This window comes from Callionymus lyra, chromosome 1 (assembly GCF_982586985.1).
Source record: "Callionymus lyra chromosome 1, fCalLyr1.hap1.1, whole genome shotgun sequence".
In the NCBI taxonomy this organism is placed as follows: Eukaryota; Metazoa; Chordata; class Actinopteri; order Syngnathiformes; family Callionymidae; genus Callionymus; species Callionymus lyra.
In genome coordinates, this window is record NC_141818.1 from 15,800,919 (window position 1) to 15,816,338 (window position 15,420).

The following is a 15,420-nucleotide window of genomic DNA, read 5'->3' on the forward strand; positions in this document are numbered from 1 at the left end:
CCATGTTTTCTGTTTATAAAGTGACGTCACAGCGGCAAGTGAGGACCTGCGACTGTGGAACTGCGACGCTGACAACTTGTAAACATGGTAGCGTTGAACTTTAACTCATGAAATTGTACTTTTACATGTTTATAATTTACATTTTAAGGCTGTTAAAGTGTTTTATTCGGACTCCTCGCTATTGTCGAAGTACGAACTTCCTTCTTTAGAAAACGACGGAAGCTGAGTTATGGATAAAATGTATATTTCTGCACAAAATGTAACTAAAATGTCAGTGAATACTTAAATATTTGGAAGTTGACAAAACGATTCCACTGTACATTTTTTTTAATGCAACTTGTATATAGCTTTAAAGCTAGGTGTCACATTAAACTGCGCATGCGCCGTGCTATTATTAACTTTGGCATGACTGCCTTTAAAAACTTGTATTTACGTGAGTCGAAATATTTTCAGTAGGAAAGTTACAACAGACCAACCTTTATAAAATATGTTAAATAGTCAGTTTTATCAATTGTTTTTTTTTATCAAATGCCATAAAAACACAATTTTAATTGACTCTTTTTTTCTTCAAGTATTTTCAATATCAACCAAACATAAACGTTTCTTTGTATATTTATAAATATTATTGTGTGTTTACTATTTTTCTGTATTGTATTTTATGTACTTTTACTAATCTTTTACTTGTACTATGTATTTATTTTTAAAAATAATTTACTTTCTATCGTAACAGGGACATTTTTTGTTTCACTGTCAAATATAATTCAATATTTAAACTAAGATGAAAAACCAAATACTGCTTTTCAATATCTTAACAGAACTTTTAACTTTCTGCAGGCTGTACATCCACCGGTCTTGGTGTTGTGTGTCTGGGTTTTGGGATTGTTCCACGTGGGAGCACCACAGGAACTGAGCACCTTAGATTCTTCCTTCTGTATGTGAGTGTATCTGTCAAGTTATATCGTCAGATTATCAGTAATAAAAAGCAAATTAGAAGCAGGGAAAAGCATTTATTTATTAGCAAAGCCATAAACACCTGCTGTGGTTTATTGGGATTTCAACATTGACTGCTGAAAGGGTTTGGGTAAAAAAAACTACAATATTATTATTATAATTAGAAATTTGTCTTGAAAAAAAGCCATACATATATATAAATACATGTTTTTGCTGTAAAAATATGTTTTTTATATGTTTTCGTTCATGTTGTTTTCGGTTGGATTAATCCAAATTTACTCTCGTATAAATTCAACTTTGTTTGAGTATTGATTGCAGTTCATTCATCAGCCAGTAGATGTCAGCAAGTGTTCTACTCTGTGAACAGTGTAGTAATTTACATTCATCACTGTTTTTTTTGTTTTGAGGGATCATAACATCTTAAACTATTAAAGGTTAGCCTGTCTGACCTGATCAACCTTTTTCTCTTGCCTAGTGGGAATCTCCAGGTGATCTATCCAGAGTTGGACGTCGACAAGTGTCTTGTCGTCCCGAAGGAGTTCAGAGAGAAGCTCAGCACGGTTTGGATGGCTCCGGAGGTTCGCTTCGCTGCCGCGAAAACGGTTTGAAAAACTTATATTTCTCTGTTCTATCGTGGTTAAGAATCTTCTTTGATGGACCCCATCCATAGTAGTTTTGGTACATAGTATTTTTTTTAAAGATGAGTATCTTACACTGTTGAACATAATATGAAACTTTTGAAAACACCTACTGTCTTTGCAATTTTCAGGTCTTGCTGACCTTCGTTTCTTCTAGTAATGATGGTCACTAGTTTCTCTTCATTTAGCTGATTTGCTCTTGTCATAATAAAACTAGAAACTAGACATGTTTTCAGTTATTTTAAATGTGCTTGTCGAGTAAATAATTCCACATGTATTCATTCATAGTTTTAAATTCCTTCAGTGATAATCTACGATCTAAATACTGTAGTCAGGAAAATGAAGTAAACGCATGAATGAATAAAAGTCTGTAATATACATTAAATCCTAATAATCATATTTACAGTCCTTTTTTTAAGAAGCGATTGTATCTGTGACCCTAGTTTAAATCGAAAAATAATCACATCCATATTCACTAAATTAAAAGTCAAGTATTTTAGTTATTTCAACTAACCCAGGTGAAGGTAGTAGATGTTTATCGTACTCTGAACGTGACCAAAACTATTATTTATTTATTTTCTGTATCTCTTATTTAGAGCTGGAGAAGCTTCTTGACTATAAAGTGAACTTTGTGTTGTGAAGTCTTTTCCAAACTACACATTCCAGTTGACTCGTAGAGGTAGCTATGTTATTAACGACCACATGGTGGTGCTAGTACTTCACCTCCCAGCCTTTTCTTCCACACTCATCCTCTACTTCAGCCTGATTCTTGATGAGGACGACTGTTGAACGTGAACTATTTTCTCGTTAACCCTGTAAAAGGCTTTGGCAGCTCAAGCTGACTGAAATGTGGATTTTTTTTGCACCAGTTGTTGTCTCATAAAGTGAAGGACATTTTGTTTATATTCTTAAATATTCAATTTAGGACAACTTAATGATAAAAAACAATAAAACGAAAGATAAAAATGTGAATTTATACAATATACTAAAATAATAATTTAAAAAATACGAATACAAGCCCTAATCTGCTTCCATTAAACACATTAAACGTAAGCATTTAACATATTTAAATAATTAAGTATTTTAAAAAAAGATGTTGATTATAAGTATTTGTCTTTTGGAGGATTTTAAGCTATGGTTCTTATTTTTATTGGAACATGTATTCATTCAGTTCTTGCAGCAAATTGAGAGAGGTTCAGGTCTTGAATCCCTCCATTGATTTTTTTTTTCCTCTTTTTTCATCAAGGGAAGACAAAATCCTATATCTGTAAATTGAAAACTTAAATTGAAAGTCACCTCCATGTAGGATCTAGTTTGTGATTCCCAAAGCTAAGCAGTCCGGCGTGAAGATGATCTATGGCTCTCCTCCGGCCCAAACTCCACTTGATCTATGATGGTATTACCTATAATGCTGTCTTACACCAAAGTCCACGTCAAGGCGGCAAAATGCATTACGCGTTACAATCGGATCGATACCAACTTTACTCGCTTGCTTTTCTGAAATGTAAATCGTCTCTTAAAGGCTCCTGGCCTGTGTTGTGTCCACCCTCGCTGCTTGTCACGGCGCCACCTTGCTTCCATCCTCCGCCACTCGCCGCTCAGAGGACGGTGGCTGTAATCTGCCCACTGCACCACCCACCTCCTCGCTGGGAAGGGAAGCGTGCTGAGTAATTGTAGTGGACCGCGATGACCAGTGGATTTTTTTAAACATGCCACATGATCTGGATCTCCTGTGGTTCATTGAATGAGAAATCAGCAAATGTTCTTCATTATATTGATATGAATGTGATCCTCTTTTTGCTCCAAACAACATGGTTCTGTTGGTGGTTTGAAGAGGAGAATCGGTGCAAAAAGTCACCGAAGGGTTCGCAGCCCAACAGACTGTTTATGTAGCGAATGGAAATTAAAGCGATAAATTGCTTGAACCGATCACTGAAGTTCACCGTGGAAGTTTAAAACAAAGTCCTTTCTTCTCCACAGACTTTTTTTTTTCCCCTGATCTACAAAAACTCACACTCATGTCTTAAAAGTTGAAAGTCCACAAATGAATGTTTAATTTTTCTCTGGAGATGACACTAGCATGAGCGCAGGCCTGGGAAAATGTGCTGTTTTCAACTAACAGTTTATTTTCGTGTCCAAACAAGAAGGATCAGTCTCGCCTGAATTTAATACAAAACTCTGCAGTGAGAATACTGACCTGCTCTATTAGAAGAACTCACATTTCCCCGATCCTTAAAACTCTTCACTGCCAGTTTCTTTCAGGATCAATTTTAAAATTGTGGTTCTTACTTTCAGAACTATTCATGGTCAGGCTTCTCCTTACATCAGTGATCTGATCCAGCCTTACACCCCAGCTCGGGCTCTGAGGTCTGTGGATCAGAATCTACTGATGGTTCCTGAACATGCTACCGGACCAGAGGAGAGAAATCCTTCCAGACTGTTGCTCCTAAACTTTGGAACAATCTTCTTTTCTGCATTTGATGGATCTACTGACTCCTTCAAGAAGCATCTTAAGACATTTATATTCATGCAGGCTTTTCCCTGATTCTCTGAGAGTACTGTGTTGTTCTCGGTGTTATCTTGACCTTTTAATCATCTATTTTATTGGGTATTGTATTGATTGTTTAAGCGCTTTGTGACCCTGGTCTAGAAAGACGCTCTACAAATAACTATTACTTACTATTACTTGGTTACTTACAACTTCTGCTCCCAGTCCCGGTGTTAACATCTCAAAGACATGAATGAATAATTAAATAATTACCGCAAACTTCTCCCTGCAGACCAAAATAATCAACAGAGACGGCTGGTGTAAAATGTAGTCACACATCAGGTATTCATACAATATTCAACACTTGAATTAAATTGCAAGACAGATGTTGTCCCCACGTCTGGCCGTCAGGTGCAATATGGTAACTCAGCCAGATTACCAATGATCCACCATTCAGAAAAATTCAGAAAAAAAGCCCAAACCTGATTATTTTTTTAACAGAGTCGCCATCTGTTCCGAGTCCGTCTTAAACACCGATTGAGTCGCAGCCATTGTCATCCAGATTGATGGATGGTTCGACGTCTGCGGAGCAGCAGAGTCAAGTAGCACTCGTGACGGCTCCATAATGAGGCGTCTAATTAGCGCCTGACCATTTATTTATGTTGCTTTTTCACCTTCTACGACTCGCAAAGTTTGCTGCACGTCATCGTTTCTTGCTTTTTTGCCTTTTACAAGGAGTTAAAATATGTGCAAGACATGGCAACAGTTTATAAAGCTTATTGTGTGTGTGTTTCTGAAAAACTTTACATTGAACTTCAACATCAAGAAAATAATTAAATAATTGAAATATATATATATATATAGCATCACAAATGCAAGTAAACCATTTAATTAAGGTTTAATATGACTTGAAATCTATATCGCAAGAACACTTGGTTGTATAAAGAAATTAAAGTTGAAAACTATTTGAAATATTGTTTGTCGAGAAAATTTTTACGAACATTCAGACGTTTGTGACACGAGTACATTTAATTAATTGATTATTTTAATAATTTTTATATCTTTGTGAGAAAATCGTATTTGAAGTCCAAGCTATAAAGAGTCATTTAAGTGACCCGACAAAATAAACGGAGATTAATGACCTATAAAGATGTCAATCTTTAAGATAAGATAAGGGACGGAGAATATGGATGTCAACAATAAGAGTAAAACCAATGTAAGTAAAGGCATTTGTTAAGTTAATGAGATCTGAAGGAGAAATAATTAAGATAAATTGAGCCCAAATATATGAAAATAATCCTCATACCTCCTGTTAGGTGAAGATTATTATTATTTTTTTATATTTTGTAGGAACTAAATGCAAGAACTAAGTTGATTTGTCATCTCCTGAGTCATCATACATTTGCCAATACATTTTTCACAAAAGTATATAATCAATAAAACTTCCCTGATTTAACAGTATTTAACTGAACTATTTGTGAAAAAAGTACCACTAATTGTATAGTGTTTAACTTTTGTTTCATAGTGAACCAGAAGTCATTCATGGATTATGAATAAAAATTTTGTTTATTTTTTGTTATTTTTTTTCCAATTCAGCTTAAAACAATAGTAGGAAACTGGCCCTTATAAACACTTTTAACTCTCAAATAATTTAAAATTAGCAACATCTGAAACAGTAATTTTTAACCTGTTATTTATAGTTGTATTTTTTCCGGTTTATTTAATTTCACAGAATCCTGAAATCAATCCAGCGTCGCTCCTCTGTGTGGCAGGTGTGATCGGCAGTATCTCTACCTCGTGGTAGAGTAAGTATGGACTCAGTAGGGACCATCGCCACAGGGCTCATTCTTAGACATGGGGATTTCAAAGCCTTGTTTTTTAGGGGAGACTTTTCTTCTTGCATCTGGTGGATGGAATGAAGGTTTAAACCATTACCGCGATTAGAGCTGCCTCACTGTGATCTCTTGAGCTTGCTTACTGCCGCTAATAGCTGTTTCCTCTCTATTCCCCTCTATCTTTTCTTTTTTTTTTGCTTTCTCTCTCTCTGTGAATGATTTTTATGCTTTGCTAAAACATGTGGGGGCGTTGAGAGAGGATTTAAATGCAACGATCCCCCTCCTCTTTCATTTTTTTTTCTTTTTTTTTTTTTTTTTGTTGGGTGAATCTCAGCGTTGTTTTCTGCGAGCCACTGATGACGACAGGGCATCTTAAAGCCTGGCAGTGCCCACGGCAGGCTGCCGTCTCACTACTGCCCACTTTCCAATGTGTTGGCATGCCACGAAAGCGAGGGTGGGGTTCCTCTCTCGCAGACCCCGACGTTCCCAAGGAAAAGCCTACATGTCCAACCGGTTTGCAGGATGTCCTTGTATTAGCCAGTGGATCGATGGTTAGCGGTTGCATGTTGATCACGTTCCCTGAGCCCCTCTGTGACAGCACAGGGGGGGTCAACAAGTTGAAGTATTTCCGCAGCCCCGGTCAATCTAATGCTCTTTATCACCATGTTGGCGTCTCAGCCGGGATTAAAAAAAAAACCCTGGTGTACTCACTCAAGATCCCGGGGCCTGGACTTTGTTTGCTAATGTTCCCCCCTTTGTCATGATAACAACCTGTGTACCCCTGCCCCCGGAACACCTCAGCTGTTGCCCACCACCTAAACCGTCTGATTTATGCATGCGTTTGAAGAGCACGATTTACAACCTTCTGTTAGCGCGCTCGCCGGATTGATTATGCATATTCAGGAGACCGAAGAGAGCTAATAAGCCGCCATTGTACCACGAGACAAATGACTGGAGCTATGCCGGTGACGTTGGGGGGTCCGACGTGGAAAGAGGTGCTGGATGTGGACAGAAAAAATACTTGTTATTAATCCTCTTGAGCATACATGTTCTCCTCATTTGTAACATGATCGCTATTCAAGTAAAATAACTTAAGAGTTTGACTTGTTGAAAATAGTCTGAGCTGGAGGAGTTTTGGTGGCACTCGTCTCGATCACGAGTGATTAGAAAAACGTGAGAACGAAGTTCATTAAAGATGTGACTGTGAAGACTTAATAAAAAAACAGACTCAACCTTCTGATTATTACCGTGAAGTCTCTCACAGCTCTCTCTCCGGGTTCATATACATTGACTGCAAGATCTGTTCAAACAAAGACTCATAATCTGCATGGAACGTGCATCTGCTGCTGAGGATACTTAGACAAACATACAAGATTAAATTTCTATTTTTAAGAGGCTCCGAAACCTAACATTTGCCAGGGAATCATTGTTTGATCCAGATATGACTCTCTGAGAGTTTGGCACACACGTCTTTTTTTTTAATGTGACCTCGCTGACAGCCGATGTGAGGCCAGATTAGTCAAATAATTGTGTTATTATTTTTGAACTTGGGTCAGCGAGCAGCAAGATGATGATTCATTGGACATTATGATCATTTTCTTTTTTGTTTTTGTGTTGAAGATGAATCTGATGATGGTGAAGAAACCTAGCTGTGATGTTTTACAGGCGTTGAGAAACCTATGGGTTTCTTCTGCAACATAATGAACATGGCTTTTCAATATGGGGGTCCATCTCAGTACCTTGAAGAAGCAGGAGAAAAAATTGATCATTTTTGAAGTTTTCCAGATTTAATGTTAAGGTGGGACAACAATCTTTTTCATGAAGGCAATGATTATCCAGCCTAACTTATTAATGGTGCACACAAAACTGCAACCTCCCATGATGCAACCTTGCCCAATAGCAAAAGCTGATTGGTCGCTTTGAATTTGTCAATGATATTAAAATGAACCAGAACCAATAAAAAAAACGGATGAAAACATGAATTTAAACTGGATTAACTGACATGAATCACATACTTTTGTGTGACGAACTCCGGTGTGAACGTTTATATAACGGGTTAATTGACCATATACTTAATTTAAATAAACATTCATGGGCTTGTTTGAAACATGTTAAGATCATTAATCAGAAACTTGTGTTGATGATGAAGAAGATTGTTATTACTGTTATATTTAAAAAAATATATATATATATTTTGTTAAGAAATGATGTGATGGCGCATTAATATAATTGTGTTTTTCAAAGAGATGGCTTTGATCAGGTGATCACACGAGGTAATAACTGATATGATGTTGTTTCCCAAGAACGTCTGTGACTCTCTCAAATACACTTAGGCGATCAAATGCGAATCATTTTATCTGTTGCATTATATAAACAGATCTTGTTCCTTATATACGTACATATATGTGTGTTGATATTTGATCAATATTGTAGTGACCAATAAGCTTTCCCAATTGGGCAGGGACGCATCATGGGAGATTGCAGTTCTGTCTGCACCATTAAGAAGTTAGGTTGGATAATTATCACCTTCCCCCAAGTTCTGGCAAGTTTAAATTGTTACTAATGACATATAAAGCTTATTTTCTGTCACAATTTGGCGAAGGACCGCAAACCTTTCGGGTTTACCTACAGCCGGTGACTGCTCACGGCCCGGTACTGAATGAGCCATGGCCCGGGGGGACCCCTGATCAAGACTACTAACTGATCTCAGTGATGGTTTTAGGAAGGGACTCCACGGAAATTCAAAGTATGTCCAATTCCGATGAAAATTAAACCATATCTATTACATACTATGCAGGGGGCGCTAAGGAATAATTCCAAATAGGTCAAAATTCAATTTAATTTAACCATATTTAATACAGAGTATTAATTATGAGTATGATTTCCATTATTTCAACACCTTTTTAGGAATTTTAAGTCCAATAATCCACCGGAACATACTGTCTTTATTAATTCCTATTTTTTGGATTATTATGTCTTTTTAAAACTGTTGGCCTAAATATTGTAAAAATTAATTCTGAATTTAAAAGTTTGGTCAACACCCACAGTTCTGAAACCATGTTCTAAAAATGGACAGACTGCCTTTGGAACAAATGTTGAGTAACAGTTATATTATTGGTTAAAAAGAACAATTGCTCAGTTTTCTATCATTTGTAGTCGAATAATAATTTCTTTTGTGATATTGAATGAGCAGAAAGGAAAGAAATGAAGCCGTCTTGAGTTGCTTTTCAGTTTGGTATTAACCATTTATTACCTTACCAAAATAAATGTATAGTTTTTTTGTATTAATATAGCTAATTTAATTTATCTTAAAATAAAGATGTTGTTGTTTTATTTGGGGGGGCGGGGGGGTTGATTTCCTTTCCCTCTCAACTTAAACAACTGAAACAATCTCAAAGCCGAAAAGTGATCAGACAAAGTTAACTTAAGACACAGATGTCTGGCTTAGTGGCACTCTGCCTAAAATGTTTTGTGCTTCCCATTTGCAGTCCGGCAGAGGGTTTAGTTACACTTGTGTCTCAATCCTCTGATTCACCTTCTTAAAGAACAGCTCCGGGGCTGCTCATAATGCTAAACTCCCCATAATGCCATCCCCTTCATCTCCTAAGTGCTCTTATTGTCTTAACTCAAATGGATGAAGGAACAGTGAGAGAAGAAAACAGGTTAATACATGTTTGGCATAGTAAAGAAAAGTAAATGACAGACACCACTGTCAACTTTGTGAGGTCGCTCAAAACTATCCTATCATGATGATTTACAAAATGAAAACAACTGTTTTTAAGCTGTCAAAATGTTCAACTTTTTATAATATAATATCTTGGTTAACATCGCAACACTTCCAATTCATGGAAGTATTTAAGGAGCTTAAGCTGTGATATTTATACTTCTTTTTTAATTAAATATTATTTTGTAATGTTATTTTATTAATTGGAAACGGAGTGAAATACATTTCTGACAGCAGTAAAACAGCGCAGCAAACGATGTAAAGCATTTACATAATCATGTCGTAGGTGCCCAACATTTGTTTAAGAAAGTTATTTGTTTTTTAAGATTGCAGACGGACGTTTTGGAATCATTGGTATGTTAGCATTTAGCTTCCCTAGCAAGCCAGTCTGCTAGCTTCTCTTGTTTCTCCTCAAACCTTCCTTTTGCCGTTTATGAATAATGACGATAGTGACAAAATATTTAATATAAAACTATATATCACTTTGCTGTGGAAATAATTTATACAAAATGTATAAATAAAATATGACAAATCATGGTGTCTCTTGACATGATAGAGTCTAGTTTGGTGTAAGCAAAGTTAATTCTGGCAGAAACTTGTTTAAGAAAACATAAGCATGTTTTCAATGTTCAAGTCTTCCTCTGAAGTCCCTCATCATGACCATCTTTTGAACTTATTACTTTATAAAGTTCTCCCCCCTCTGAAATCCTGACAAAGGAGAGGTTACGAGAGCAATTCCATTATGAGTCCATTATGACGTAATAATGGCTTTACTCCTTCTCCAGCCAGCTGTAATCTCGCCCGCTTTGTTTATACAACGAGTTCCTTGGAAGTGGAGAATTCCAGGATTGGTGACAAACCTTAATGTATGACCAGTCACAGCAGTGTGGGTGTGGTTATGTAAAACAAGATTTCATCTCCAGAAAGAAGTGTTTTCAGTGGGCGGAGCTTAAGCACATTTTATAATGTAAATATTTCAATGAAAAGAGAGCTTTGTACAAACAGACACATACTGATGAGTACAATAGAGTCCAAGATCTATTTAAGACACACTTAAATCAACATATTGAAGAAAGTGACTGACACACATTCATTCATTATTTTGGGTTCAACGGTGTAAATTGGAAAAGTTCTGTCGTGTCTTGTTAATTGAATCATAATCATAAAACTTTTATTGCCTGTGTTGTAAATTGGCTCGTTTTTCAACTCAACTGAAAAACAGAACTTTTAATACATGTATTAAAACCCTATATAACATCATAAGTAATATTATTATTACATGCACTTTTTTCCCAGCTTCCTTTTTGGTTTAAGAGGAAGGAAATATGCAAATGAGTTTTTAATCCACAACATTATTTGTTGCTTTTCACGCTTGATTCTGAGCAGGCGGACGCTGTCATTGCTAATTCTTTAGATGGAACAAGTAAACAATACCTTTATTTCATGAATTCATGCTCAAATTAATTTCGGGATTTGAAGTAAATAACACTCAGTGTATCTTAAAAGTTGTTTTTAATTCATGTTTATTTACCGTTGGACGAGCATTTCTGCTCAATTTAAGCCGTAATATGAGTCTAAGCAGGATAAGAGTTTAAGCCGAGAGCAGAGAAACTGTGACCAGTGTTGAGGTTTGTTTGTTGTACCAGAGGTTGGTGTTAAATATAATGAGAATAAGGTGGGATGGTCTTAGATTCAAGAAGCTTAACACTTCAAATCTCAAACAAGCCCAATTTCTCTCGGCCAATGGTGTCACGTTCTGGTGGGTTTGAGTGGATCGTGTGACTCACGCCCCTCCCCGAACCAAGACAGATTTACGTGGCTTTTCACAAAAAAAAAAAAAATGGATCTCGACATTTATCCGTCTTAATCTTCTTAACATATTAAAGTGATTTTCTTTACCCTGGAGTGGCTGAAGCTGCTGAAGCTCACCGCCCCTCACGGCTCTAAGACCCAAAGGCATTGTGGACCTCTTTGAATAAGTGAGGTGGGCAGTCAACTTTCGTCTTAGTGTGGAGCCTGTCGCTGCCTTGCCTTCTCTTCATTTATTTATTTTATTAGTTCAACTGTTGCACTTAGTCAGTGTTCTTAGGTGTGTGGCTGTGCCAGAACTGCCCACACTGTGGTGTGGAGGTTTGGAGCTCTGAGCTTTGAAGCAGAACTGAAAGAGCTGGAACACAGAGTAGGTGTCGGCAGAATTCTTTGTTTCTTTTTCTTCTTCCTCTGGTGTCACGAGCGCTATCGATGATGACCGAACTGAAGCGAAGTGATGGCCAGATTCATCCGAACGCCAACTTGATTCCCCGGGTGATCCGGCCACTCTCTGACAGATGCTACGTCTAACCTTTTTTTCTCGCCGACTGAGACGAGCGTCTGAGAATCTCCGCTGACAGTTAAAATGTGTTTTTCTTAAAACACCATTTTAGGGGCCTGGCAGTTAAAAAGGTCTTGGTCAAACGGGAGCGCCTTTGCTGATGTGGCACCCTGCTCTCTGGATGTGCCGCGGGGCGCGAACCTTCAAGCCCGATTGCATCACCACAACTGTAGGTTTAAATCTGCCGACATTTAATGAATGCCTGAACGCTTCATCCTCGTGGTGATCATGGTGATATCCATCAACGTTAAATTAGCCATGATGGGGTCACGTTTATTTGAGCTGCGCTACAACCAGGGAGGGATTGAAACTAGGCTTAACCGTGAAATGAATCCTGTTGTTAATTTTGAGCTGGATTTATGATACAAATTAAATAGATAAGTTGCTGTTATAGTTTCACAAATGGCTGGAGATTCACAATATATTTTAGGGAAGGACATTGTTAAAGTGTAAACTCATTAATTGAACTATTTTATTTGTATAGTATTTGATATTTTAACCAACAAACTCATTTAATAAACTGAATTTATCTGGTAACATATTCACACTAACAATTGTTCACTTAAAGCAACTCAGAAAATCAAAATAACGATTCATTAAAAATAATCCAGGTCCACAAATTCTTGTTTTTATGGGTTTTTTTTACCCTGGCATTTTCTCCTGAGCCATCTTTTGACTTATTCACTGCATACTAGTATATAAAACTATACCGACATACGACGCAAATCCATGTGTTTGAAAATGTTAGATCCTTTATAGTAAAGTTTAGTTTAGTGTAACCAAAAAACGTAATAGTTGTAGAGCTGACTTGTTTTATCGGATGGATGAATGATGGATGAATGGATGGATGGATGAATGATGGATGAATGGATGGATGGATGGATGAATGGATAGATGGATGGATGGATGGATAGACTTTATTATTCCCCCTGGAGATCTCCTTCGGGAAATTAGATTTCCAGTTCACAGCAGACAATAAAAGGTACTGCAAGTTGAATATAAGAAAGAACAAAGTGCAAATAAAAAGAGCAAAGTGCAAAGAGACGACAAAGTGCAAAATTATTATTATTATCTAAAATTATTATTATTATTATGGATTCAAGGTAAAAATATTCCTTTTTGTTTTAGATCTTTTAATAATATATCTATCTAAATGTGGTTGTGGAAGACTCCGGAATTTGTTACCAAAATTAGAAGGTGTAAACAATATGTACAAAATATTTGTCTGTCTGCATGCGTTTCTTACAGGCTTAGGGGAAATCGGCTCGATCAGGTCAAAGGAAAAGGGAGAAAACAAGATGGGCAGAAAACCTTCAAGCAAATTGGAACATTTCACTTTTTAATCAATTTAAACAATCTGTATTAGATATGAGGCGTCTGTTGCGTCAACAACTCTGGAAATAACTGTTTCCGATACTAAGTAAAAAAAAAAAATGTTTCCGATACGAAGTAAGGGAGGTTTTTTTAGGACTGCAACTCTTTTCGCCATTTTTTGAGGAGAAGCAAAGGGAGGCAGAAAACTTATATTCATACAATTTATACCATATTTAATAATTTCATCTTATTTTCTGCAATGGTCAGGCCCAATTATGCAAGAACTAACTTTTTATTTTGCTCCCTCTGTTTGTCTTGTTCTTCAGATACACAGTATATACAGCATACATCCAAAATTGTAGTTTGACTCTCTTATTTTGTCTGCATTATCAAATTGATCTTTTTTAATTCTATGTTGTCTGATATCAAAGGATGTGTGCGACATCCAAAAGTAAACGCCTGTGATGAACAACATCCATCCATGACACGGAGGCTCTTGTCGTTCTGCTGCAAACCCGTCCACTTGCTGCGATGATGTTTTTGTTCGGATCTGCACCCGGTGAACCGTCCGGCTCTTGAACTCTTGCTGCTCGGGCTTGAACGTCTGACAGGTGATAAAAAATCAGACGTTGAGGCCATCCACACAAAATGTTGTTGAACACGGTGCATCGCACGAGTACTTCAAACAAACCACAAGTGCTCCATTCTTTTTATATCACAGAATGGCAGGAATTGATTGGAACTGGGAAGCTCGGGACTGGATTTCCTGCAACTGTAGTATTTTTTCTTTAACATCCGCAGCTTAAATTTGTATTTCTTTTTTCCCTTTTTTCACCGGCTTTGTTCTTTATTTCTTTGTCCAAATCCCATCGAGTGGTGCTTCAGGTTTTTTCCTTGAGTGAAAAGTTGATATTGTTGTTGGAAAAGAGGAAAAAAGGACTTTTTTTTCATGTGTGCAGGAATGTAGATTTCTTCCCCCCGTGAAATCCTAATTGTGCCTTGGAGGGCTGGTAGGGTATCTGTGCTCGGCTCAGCTCAACAGGATTTGTGTCTGTGTATGTTAGAGGATGTCTCTTTCATTGCACAAGCTGCTGATTTCTCATAAATGCCGATAGCCTTATCCTCTGGATCCGTCGCATATTGAAGAGAAAACACTTAAAGTTTTAAGACGAACAAGGAAGCTGTTGGTTTCCCCCCCCCCTCTAAGAAAACATGTATAACACATGGCAGGAGATGTTTCCTGCAGACAAATGGACTTGTATATGTCATGTGTGTCAGCGGTCACACCGGTAACCTCCTGAGAATCATGGCTCATTCATCTATGCAAATCCTGAGTAAGATCATATCTGCCTGCAGCAACATATCCCCGGGATTTAGCGAAAATAAAATGAGTAAAAGCAATGGCAACGACATATCTGCGAAGATTATTGCTGTTGTCATTAATTGTATCTTTGAAAGGAGATTAGGATTAAAAAAAAAAGCTCCCCCCGACACCTGTCCTTCGTCATATCTGACGATATCACGTCACCAGTATCAAGTTGGCAAAAAAAAAAGAAGAAAAAAATCCATATAAATAAAAAGCTGATTTATTCAAATGAATCATCAACGCTGGAAATGATTCAATGCGTGCCACATTCAGATGGGTGATATATTATTCCCTTGGGGAGAGGCAAAGATGGAGCCGTGGAGCTGTTTTATTTGTGCCGCCTTTATCAGCGTGTCAGGCAGAAAGGCTGAGCTTGTTCTCGTGTGAATGGACGAGCCCTTGAACCATAAACCTGTACCTCCTCTGATAACACTTCCTTGCATTGTGATACGAGTGCCATTCTCTGCGATGTCCCCTCTTTGACAGCACTAAATATACCCGTGCACATACAAATCATCCGTCAGATGAATTATTTTTATTTCAACCACTTCTCTCAAACGTGTTTTTTTGTAAAACGCACACAGAGGATTTGGCGTTTTATTGTGCGTCTGTGTGTGTGTGTGTGTGTCTTTAGCTTTGGTTGCGTTCCCCCCGGAGGATCTGTTTTCCTTACTGTTAATGGTGCTACTGTATGTGTGCAGCACGCTGACGTCTGAGATTGTCACTTCTTTTA

The 15,420-nt window shown here is 37.3% G+C and overlaps 1 protein-coding gene across 1 annotated transcript in view; it reads left to right on the forward strand.

Annotated features, from left to right (window-relative positions):
* The first annotated feature begins 18 nt into the window (after nucleotides 1-18).
* pebp4 (phosphatidylethanolamine binding protein 4) overlaps nucleotides 19-15,420 on the forward strand; it is a 72,955-nt gene continuing 57,553 nt past the window's right edge. The window contains exons 1-3 of the mRNA XM_087794751.1: nucleotides 19-87; nucleotides 835-935; nucleotides 1,427-1,553. Coding sequence (XP_087650877.1) covers nucleotides 85-87; nucleotides 835-935; nucleotides 1,427-1,553 — 231 coding nt within the window. The 5' untranslated portion in view covers nucleotides 19-84. The remainder of the gene's footprint in view (nucleotides 88-834; nucleotides 936-1,426; nucleotides 1,554-15,420) is intronic.